This window comes from Convolutriloba macropyga, chromosome 8 (assembly GCF_964194025.1).
Source record: "Convolutriloba macropyga chromosome 8, txConMacr16.3, whole genome shotgun sequence".
Lineage (NCBI taxonomy): Eukaryota > Metazoa > Xenacoelomorpha > Acoela > Convolutidae > Convolutriloba > Convolutriloba macropyga.
The window spans coordinates 59051030-59062425 of record NC_134475.1 but is presented as its reverse complement, the minus strand read 5'-3'; the positions used below and the strand labels follow the sequence as shown (position 1 = coordinate 59062425).

Sequence of the window (11396 nt, the reverse complement as noted above, 5' to 3'; positions counted from 1 at the left end):
AGAATATAAAATTTTTAGTTGGATTTCAGACAAAATTATTTTTTTTTTCGGTTTAAATTGAGTTCACACTTCCGCTTTTTTGACCGCTTTTGAAATAATATCTCCATGTTTTTATGATTTTTTTTTCTTTTTGTAGTAATGTCTTTTGTAAGTGCCCAGAGATATTAATTTCAATGTCATTGATATTTTTTTATATGTTTGGACAAATTTTGGACACCCATTTTTGAGATGCGTTAACATATTTCACTTGAGATTAAATTTTAAATTTCATCAGGGGAATCGCAGTTCAAGTTTATCTCGCCTCAAAACTATCAAGCTGCCCCCAAATCTGATCGGAATTCTTGATTGCAATTTGAAAAGGGGCGGTTTTGATTTTTCTTAGCCAAGTATAGTTTGTTAACATAGGTTTTTGTTTTAATTTTTCAAGGTATCTATTGTTTTTGTTGTGGGACGTTCAATAACCATATAGTTTTTCTAATTTATAGTTAGGCTATCATCTGAATTATTGGACGTAAATGTTTTCAATTTTTTTTACTTTACCTTTTAGAAAATTTTTATTTGTTTTTGTTTTGAGGGTTTCACACCAAAAACTGTCTAACATGTTTACAGTCAACATTGTTCAACCTTTTTTCTTACATTCTGATAATGTCTATCAGACTTCAGCCGATGTCAGGTGAAATCCTTAAGGATAAATGACTGAAGGAAAACAATCTTGTTTAAGCTCATCTGTTCCAGTACCCTCCCGGTCAAATATTCTCAATCTCAATGTTCCCCTGTATCACCAATAACCCCCCCCCCCCCACCACCACAACCCACCGCCCCGGCCAACACCCCCCTGACAACCCCCTGCCCCACTAAAAGTAAAAAAAAAACGGTCAGAAAGAATTGCTTTGAATAACTGTTAGCTTCTTTCTAAAGTGATGAAGTTATTATAAATTCTTGTGTCCTTCAGGTACTGGTCGTACTTCCGGTTCATCATCTGGCGGCAGTTCATCCCCCAGCCCAAAGTGGTCTACCTCAACTTTCTCACCCTCCGAGGAGTGCCAAGCTTCGAGAGGGAGGCCGGGTTCCAGGTCTACTTCAAGATATACAACATCGCCACTCTCAAGCTACAGTACATATCAGGCATATTGTGAGTATATCAACCCCAAAACAAACCAGAAAAAAAACACGTTGTTGGTTTTTATATGTGACCACGATTTTACAATTTAACTTCACATTCTAAAACGCCCCCCAATTACAAATTATATGTTGTAATATAGCACGTTATTATGTAAAAAATAGCACGCGCGCCTGGGGGCGTAAAAAATATAAGCCCACTAAGCTGGGGGGAGGGAGGGGCAAAACATAATAGATCCGTAGTATTATACAGAAATGTGGATTTAGTATTGTCGTCAAACTGAACGTAAAATGGGAAAACTGATGATTAAATTTCAACCATAGATTTAATTTTTGAGGTCTCCCCCCCCTCAAGTATGTTATGAACCCCCCCCCATTACAGAGCACGCATCATTACATAGTGGCACAAACGGAAAAGATCCGATTTTTGAATTCAATTAATTTAAGTGATAAAAGTGACTTTTGACGATTTTTTTTTCAATTTTAATTTTTTGTAGCGAACTGAGATCAAAACTAGCAAGCACTGGAGACCTAGATTATCATTTTGATTAACGAAACTTTGTGTGGGACTTATGATGGAGCACAAATGCGGGATCTTTTCCGCGTGTAACCCAAAGACGCACGTGCCATAATTTTAAAATGATTTTTTATTGAATGGCACGTATTTTGTAACGCAATTTAATTGCGTACTGTGAGGGGGAGACAAATGGAAAAGTTCGAATTTTTGTTTAGACGGAGCGAAGGTGTGGGAGGGGAAGGGAGGGGCACAAACGGAGAAGATCCAATTTTGTGTTAGATCTATCTCGTTTGCCCCCCATTGTAAATTGCCCCCATTATAAATTACATGTTGTTATATAGCGCGTTACTATGTAAAAAATAGCACGTGCGCCGGGGGCGGGGGGGGCGTAAAAGATATAAGCCCACTAAGCTGGGGGGGGGGGGCAAAACATGGTTATAAAAACGCGTAATTTTGTGTCGCATTTTTTATTGCAATGCTCAATTGAATATTGAGCTTCATTGTTTGTTCAGAATAAACAAGGAGGCTCGGTAATGTACGTTCGCTTATAATGTTCCGGCCCTGCTCACCTGCATTTTTCACTTAATTGTCTAGTAAGTGAAGAAGATAATTTAAAAATAACTACATCGTTCAACAAATCAGTAAGTGAAAAAAAACAATGTACCATAGAGGGCCGATTAGAGTTGTCATTAATGTGAACACCAGTAAAGACAGCGATAAAAATCAAATAATTACAAATATTAAGTGAGACCAAAACTCGTTGTCCATTTGAAAAAAATAGTAACAAATCGTAATGGCATCAGATAACACCTATGCTGCGACTTGATAAAATGTCGACGAGAAAAGAGCAAAAATGCAAAGATTGAAAAAAATGCCTTTTTTGAAAAAAATGAATGTCACACTGAATAAAAACTCTTGTGTCAACTGAAATTACTGAAAAAAATTTTTTATCTCCAAAAAAAGCGATTGAAACCTTCCATTATTCATGATATGTCATACGACTACAAAAAGAACCACAAATAAGGGAAAAAGTAAAAAAATCAAAATTTGAACGAAAACGGTGTACCTACCAATAAAACTTTCGGATGTTGACTAAGAACATTATTATTTGAAATTGCCTTTTTGTCAAAGGCAACAGAAACGCCCAATATTGTGATATTGTGAATTAAAGCAAAAATCTAAAAAAATTAACAAATATTTAGGAATCACGAATTTTTTTTATAAAATCTCATAGTACCAAGAACAAATACCATTTTATATGAAAAGCAAAAAGTTACTCACTAGATATTGGATGTGGCTTGTTAATAGATAAACTAAACGACAAAAATAAAATCGGCCAAGCTCAAAAAATCCATTTTTTTTTTAAAACAAATGTTTTCAAAAATCATAACAACTATAAGATTTCAACTAAAAGAATAGGAAGCTAATCTTCTAATGCGTTAGAAAAATAATTACGCCTCTTTTTTTAGACTAAGTCATCAGCTTACTGAATATCAATAAAGAAAAGCAGAACTAAGAAATTACAGAAACAACTTTGGGAAAACACACTGTTGAACCCATTGCATTGATAAGATATTAACCTCGTGAAAATTAAATCTTCACTTGCGTCTTCGATGAACTTCGTATAACCTTTTCGTAAGACGACTATCTCAAAATAACAACAAAAAGCATTGAAAAGTGTCAGACTCTCAAAATTCTTCTGAGAAATATTGATTAATCCCTAAGATATGAGTCACAACGTTTAGCAAAGAGAGAAATTGTTGGTAAGTTCAACAAAAAGTTAGCAAAATCTCTAGGTAATCAGGTGAGGTTACATATTCATACGAAAATCTAAAACACGAAAAAGTGACGAAAACCAGAACAAATAGGGGAAAAGTTGACGAACTTTTACTTTTTTAGACTTTTACCCTTTTGAAGAAAATTAATTTAAAAGTCAAATGGAACCATTAGCTATATAAGGACATGAGTTTTTGAGTTCACATATGTAAATCCATATTTGGCACTGAGAATTTTTGTTACCCAATATATGGCATACGACAACAACAGGTAACAACAAAGACAGGAAATTTTTTTAAAAAAACTACCAAATTCTTCAAGAGAACGGAGTTGCAGCCCTTAATATCGTAAGTTATAAAACAAATACACGCTTCTTAAATGCGTATTTTTAAGCGTTTTTTTAGATTTACAGTTTTTGGACAATTAACCACACAAACAGAAAAACAGCAAAAACGGTCATTTATGCACAAAGTTAGCAAAACTTATGAAAACCTGTATCATCAAAACCACGAATCCGTTAATTAAAGGAAAACCGCCACAACGATTATTCTGTGTCTTATATGAAAGAAATTTTAACTGGTTTTTACTGAGAGAAAGCAAAAATAAGAGACATTAGACAACACCTGAATGCGTTGTATGTCTTAGCTTACACCTCCTGAAGAAACCATTTTTTTATTTGATCAGTTACATTGAAAAATCATACTGCAAGAAGAATATGAAATGAAAGCAAATGAGAAGAATGCAGTTATAGTTTACTATAACTCATCGTCAAAGTAAAAAAAACATTAGGTTTCCTCTGAAAACAAAGTATATCTACTTTTGGCCTCACTTTCATGTAATTGGGAGTTGTCACTAGTTTAGCCGTGAATTGAGATTTTTGTCAGTAATTATCATTAAAAAACAATTCTGACTGTATATTTTGAAAAAACAAAGGCATCGGCCCAGATAAAAACTTTTCTGATTGTGAGAAGCCATGATGCTATCAAATCTATCCCTGATTTTTTCTGATTGGGAGAATCCATGATGATCAAATCTATCCCGGATTTTAACGCGCGCCCAAAATTTTGGGCAATTGTTGCAAATATTTGTGAATTAGATCAATTGTTAAGTGAAATATTTCAAAAATCAAAAAACAATGATGCATTTTGTTAAAAATATTGAGTTAAATTAAAAAAAAACGCAAAATTTTAAATCTGGAAGACTTTTATAGGGCGGAGCCTAAAGTCAACTATGTCTCTTTTGGAGTTTACAGTGATTGTTTCAGTGGTTTTCAGGTCTCTACTTCTGGCAAACTTACACAAATTGGACCAGAAAAAGCTAATTTTGTGCCATTTTTGATTTAAAAAATTCGAATTTTGAAAGTTTTGTCTATAATTCAACGCTCCTCTATCTTTAATGAAAACAATAACACTCTATGTTTAAGAGTTTTAAGAAATTTTTATTATCAAAATTGAGCCAAATTTGAGCGATAATTACAGAAAATGTGAATGAAAACTGTCGAATATTCTCAAAACTTCCATAATACCCAGTAAAAACGAAATTCGCGAAAAGATCTTTTTAATTACATATTCTAGGAGGTACGCGCTTTCTAATGATACCACTCACAACTCTCTACGATGAATGTATCCATCGGCCAAAATTGATTGAACAAAAAAACCCATTTGAGTATATATTTCCTCCCTCCTCACTAAAGTAGGGGGTCGGAACAATAAAATTTGTTGAAGTTCGCATGCTCGTCTTTGTACATGTAGATCCGCTTTTTGGTACCTTTGGCCGTCATGACTTAATTTAGTACGACTACACCACGAGACACTGAGGCTAAATAATATTATCACTGGAAATCTGCCAGTAACAATTGCATACCCACCGCACGTTCAGCCCAACATCCCCCCCCCCGTCCAGTACCAAAGCTCTTAGAGGCCGCAACCCGGTTAAATTGCGCCCTGCATGGGAAGAAACGAGAACAGATCTCTCTACTGCTCTTACGTATACATTTAAGAGCCGCTCAACCGCAAAATTGACCTCGGGCACAATTTTTACTTCGCCTAGTTTCGGTTCTCTTAACCCAAAGACTGAAACTTGACCATGCATTCTATTTTCTCTAATATTTTGTATAATACATTGCATTGTGAAATTTGAAACGGTGAAAGTGGAATTTTGGAAAAGTTTTCTCGAAATTTTAATCGCCGAGTTTCAGTAAGTATTAATTATGTGTAACAATGTTTAACTCGTTAAATCTGTCTTTGTTTTGTTTACCGCGGGCTATAATGGTTGTTTTCTTAGGTCTTATGGAACTGCATGCACTATTCGTTCATTGCAAGACATTAGACCCCCCCCCCCCACCCCACCCCACCCCGTATCTCTTGTGCTAAACGAGCAGTTTGTTTAATTTGGTTTACGCGGCTGATACATTCTTTAACTGTGATTTACTTCATAAGTGGTTGTTTGTTCAAATAGCTGTTTGAAAGGTTAAGTGGAAATATAAAGACCCTCCCCCTCCCCCTCCCCCTTTTGCACCCCCCCCCCCTGCTCCTCTTTTGACACATGGGCAACACATGTGCATTGGTGTTAACTTCAGTTAGCTGAGGCAAAATGAAGCGGTAAAAATTGGGCGAATGTTAGAGAACAACAATTTGTTTGTGTTTCAGTTTCATTTCACACACTCTGGGCTCAGTTAGTCTGAAAGTGGTGCCCACGCAGCCCTTGGCAGGAGACGTACTGGTAAATTAATCATAACACACACATACATACTAACTTCTATCATAACTAGTCCCTTCCGCTAGTTAGTACAACTGCCATGATTTATAATCCCCGCTTATAATTTATATCCAAAGTTTGTACTTCTTTTTGCATGATCAAATTTAAGATTGAAATTTTGCGAAACTTAAATTTCGCAGAAATTATTCCAATTTTCATATCTTTTTCACCTTCTATTATTTGAAATAGTTATCATATTATTTATTCTTTAACAGAGGATGATTACAAAAATTTGATAGAATTTTAAAAATTTACCAATTCACCAAGAATGTTCAGTTTGATTGGAAAGATCTGCAACCCCAAAAAGGGCACCGCGGTTAGCACTCAATTCTTTTAATTGACTCATCAATCTTAGCTATCGTGATATGGCTGATTCAGAATACTTATTTTGAGCAACTGGAGTAATAGTATTTTATCTAACGACAATAGCTGACATACGAACTGAATCGTAAAAGCGAAACTGTAAAGAATGTTTTTGAATACCAAATATTTTAACTTTTTGACAGAAAAAAATATTGAAATTGCCTCAATCTATGGGTGAGCTGAACGTTGTCGAACATCCCAGATTCTGAAAGATCTTTCCTTTATACAATCTTATCTCAAAATTTTTTGTTATTTTGGAAGTTATTCGTTGTTATTCTGAATTTTTTGAAATACAGCTGACTAGCAAAAAAAAGACTGATGCTTTCTAGATGCTTATTAGAGTTTTGTGTGTACATAAATGTGGCGTTTCTTTTGAGAAATTTTCTTTTTGCTCCTTTTTTGCAATTATTGGGATCTTTTAAGGCACGCAAAGTTGTCATTTAATGAAATCTCTCAGGAAAAATTTAACAGTCAAATACAAAGAATTGGATTGCTAAATCCAAGATACTAGAGTCATGTGTTATTGACTAGTAAGTGAAAATAATTGGTGACAATAATTGTCATCCAACCTTTCCCCGTATCGTTTTATGTTCCCGGTGAATTTATTCCGAATATTTTGTACGTGGATGGGATATTGGGTGAAAATTCGATAAGGTAAACACATTTTTTGAAGTCATTGTGCGAAAATTTTTAACTATAGGTATGTAGACACTAGGCAATAAGCAATTAAAACACTTATAAGCGGCACTTCAAAATCCTCTTGACGCTATAGAGTACTCAAGTGTCGCTAACAAATGTCTCATTGTTCTCATCCCCTCCCGGTAGCTGTTCAAATTTCTTATCGTTAGCGGCAATATTTGAATTTTCGATAAAATTTTTGTTTTCTCTTTCGGTAACAAGAGAATTGCTTCATTTCTTTTCTTTTGTCTTGAAATTAATATTTCACCGAAATCTTTTATCTAAATATTCTAAATAGGTTCGGAATTGTAACTTAAAGTATCTCAAATTTTCACTACAGCACTTCTAGATTCATCGATCTATATAAATAGTTGCTTCTGATGCTTCAAACAAAAACAATATTCAAGCGTTGAATTGGTTTTGAACTGATAAAAGCGGAAAAGAAAAAATACTAAAAAGGTTCACCGTCTAGAGATTTCCGCAATTAGTCATTGGCAAACTGTGATAGAAGATCAACTCTGTGATTTCCGCAGAGTGAGTTGTACACTAGAGCTATGCTAAACTTTTTCCTCAAGGTCGTTTTTCACACTATTTTTGTCTTTCTAACTTTTTATGAGAATTTCTTTTATCGTTTTGCTTTCATTGTGTTTTTATCAATGTGCGAGCTCTAAAAATGTTCGTTTAAAAAATGGGAGATAATTTGATCTGCTTTTATTCGGCTGCGCTTTGATAAGTTTTATTTTATATGTTAAAGAATATGAAAAACTGTAAAAAAAAAACTGAAATAAGTTTCGTTTTGCTATCTCAGTTATTTAGATCTGTTCCAAAACTCTCATGAAATCTCTTTTCCGAAACTACCATGAATTCAAAATTGTTCGAGATCGTCGACGAGTAACCATTAGCCTCAAGCATGGCGCAAAATACTGATAGAAAATATTGTCTAACCTTCTAAATTATAATAGCATCATAAGCGCGGAGAGAAGGAAAAGATGTAGCGGTGTTGGTTCTTATGTAAAGTTTTTGTGCTAAACTGAAATTCGTTTCAAAATTGGCAAAAACTCTGTCCGGGCTATCTCTAAGAAGATCAAATATTTAGTTTTCTAAGCCCTTTTGAGCTGCATTTACATCGCACCCAAATTGCTCTAATAATAATACTTTTCATACGTTGCAAAACTTTTTTGACGAAACTGTTGTGGAAAGAGATATCAAAATTATACTCTCTGGTAATTTCAATGTTAATTATTTGCATAAAAGAAAAAAATTAAGCAACTAACATGCAATTTGCAAGCGAATGGACTATAACTGGCATGACCTAAAGCTGCGAATCGTGATACAAAAGAACTCAAGCATTATTTGATCTTTTTTTCACAAATTTCCATTCCCTATAAAATGTCAAAATTCTGTGAGTTATCACTTCTGCGTTGATTTGCAGATACCGGAAACCAATGCAGAGGATTTAAGCAAAGAATCCCGGTTTTTTCGCAAAACTGCGAAACCCGTGAATTTTTTTTTATAAATTAAGAACAAATGTTGAGTACTACGTTGGAAAGGTTTTAGCAAACGTCTTAAACAGTAAAGATTTCAATTTTTTAAATAGAGCTACAAGAATTCTTAGATAGAGAACTGGATCGAATGGTGCCCGTAAAAAAACTTTCGGTCAACAAACAAAAATGTTGGATTGACAACGAAGTTAAAAACGCTGCTATCAAGAAAATTCGTTTAAGACAACTTCTTATCATTTAAAATCTGATAGAAGCAAAAAAGTATGCTGAACAATCAATTTTACTCATACATCTAGTGAGAACAAAAATCAGACAATTTTACCAAAAAGAAAAACATACGAATGCCAGCAGTAAAAATAGAAGCTTTTCTGATGTCGTTAGAAAGCTGTCAAGTGAGTCAAAAGCAACACAACCGTGTCTTTCTTAAACAAATTCGGAAAATTTAATAATTTTTTATCTGTGATAGGTGAAAAACATTCAGCTAGCTTTGACACTGACACTGTCGCAACAACAAGCTAAATCAAATAATCTTTTCGTATCGTGTTTCTCTGTTGAAGAAAGTCTCAAATGAACAAATTTCTCAGCCAATTAAAAAACGAATACAATGTTGACGCTTTTAATCTTAACAACTACTTTTTTAAAAAAAGCCTTGCTTCCTAAATATCTCATGTACTCAATTTTCACCAAATGCTTGGAGTTAGGTTACTATCCTGAATGTTTGATAATACTGTGGGAACTGCTTGCACGTTCCTTTGACTTAAAAAATTATTTGACTCTTTTGACCATCAAAGTTTTTTTTAAAAAAAAATTCTCTAATTCTTGATTAAGGAGAACTCTCCTTGAATTACTAATATCTGAACTCTGTAATAGAGTGCAATTTACTGATATTGGGGTACATAAAAAGTCACCGAGAAATAATTTCAGAATTGGCGTACCCCGGGGCTCGATCTTTGGACTTTTTTTATTAATTGTTATATGTATAAATAATATAGTTTTTTCTACAACGCGAACTGGAATTACATTGAATGCAGACAATACTGTCATATACATCAAAGAAAAACTAAAAAACGAAAGTGAGGCGCTCCAAAAAGCTCTGGATAGATCTGCAATTTGGCTCAAAAAAAATGCCTCACATTGATTGCTTCTAAAAAAAGAATTAGGTTCTATAAAAAGACAAAATACCCATCACCAAGATACTGTAAAGATTGAGAACACGGAAATGCACAAAGTTGCATTATGTATGCTTTCTGGCATCCTAATTGACAACCTTGAGTCCGTGGGAAATTTTAACAACCTTCTTTATTTTATTCTACCCATTGAGAAACAGTTTAGGCACAAGGCAGCTTGTAAAATTTGCTTAACATAGGTGCAGCCATTTCATCAGTTTGGATTACTATTATATGGATGTGCAAAGTGCAAACTTCTGAAACCAATGAACCTGATGGTAAACAGAATAGCAAGCCTTTAGACTTTCAAAAGTAAGTATAAAATTTGAATCAACAAGCCGGAGAAAACTACTCATTTACTACGTATTGGTGCTACAACTCTGAAATTTTGAAAACAGCAACGAAAATAATGAAGAGAGAAAACTCAATTTCTTGTCTAAAAAATTTAATTTCAGAAGATGAGTTTCATTAAATCAGGAATGGTTGAACGATATTAAGGAAACCATGTTTACTCAAGAAGGAATGTGAAAATTTTTCTTAAGATCCGAAAATAGATTATAAACTGACGACTAAAATATTGTCCAAATTTTTTAAAATAACTTTCATAACCAATAAAACCTTCAAGTTAAAAATTTTTGTCATATTGCATGATAATTACATAATAGACAATTGTGAGTTACTATCTAATTTCACTAGTTAACAGACTGAATGTTGACATTCAAATTTAATTAGTTCTGTACATTTTTTCACAGATGTAATCTTGCCCGTTTTTATCAGCAACTATTACTGTCATTTTTTTCCGCTTGAGATCTTTGACAACAAGCCTTTATGGCCTAATATTTCCCTGCCAGAGTAATATCGATTTCATCTCGATGCAAATATACATAATTCAGATGTTTTTTTATCTCTGGAAACAATTTGTTTTTATTAGTGAATCTACCATCAAATTTGACCATTTTTGAGAACCAAGGGAATTATTTGAGAATTATTGAGAATCATTATTCCATTTTCTCTATTCATTGCAGACTGGTTGTTGATAAGTTAACATTTTTTTTACTAAATGTTCCTTTTTGAGTTTCCGCAATTTTTTCTGCGAAACATTGAATATTTTTCTGCGCAGCTTTTTTTGGATCTATTTGACTTATGATCCCTTTTCATGACCAGCGATCAATGTTTATTATTATGCTTCTTTTTCAAACTATTTTATTACGGTTAAAATCCGGCCGTGATAGCAGTTAATCTAAATTTGGTATAATAAGATAGATCTAAATGTTTTTTTAAGATAGAACAAAATTCTGTTTTTTTTTTGGCGGATTTCAGAAAATTTTTAAAATTAATACATCAAAGAGTTAGCTTAAACGTTTTCGTTTAAATTTCTGATAGGTTCTTTGCTGTTTTACAGTTTTTTTGTTTGTATTGCTGTCTCCAGACAGTGTTTGAATAGTGTTTGAAGTAATCTTTCATCTGACGGTTTTGCCACATCTTATAATCAAAAAACATCTATATTTGGCGTTCCAT

General features: G+C 33.6%; 1 protein-coding gene across 7 annotated transcripts in view; it reads left to right on the top strand.

Annotated features, from left to right (window-relative positions):
- Positions 1-11396, top strand: part of LOC142344876 (uncharacterized) — a 187936-nt gene that overhangs the window by 63010 nt on the left and 113530 nt on the right. For 6 of the 7 annotated variants that reach the window (XM_075396915.1, XM_075396914.1, XM_075396913.1 and 3 more), the window contains 2 exons: positions 953-1132; positions 6061-6133. In XM_075396915.1, the coding sequence (XP_075253030.1) occupies positions 953-1132; positions 6061-6133 (253 nt within the window). Of the gene's footprint in view, positions 1-952; positions 1133-6060; positions 6134-6248; positions 6486-11396 lie in introns of those variants that run through there. The other variant, XM_075396919.1, reaches the window with a different exon arrangement.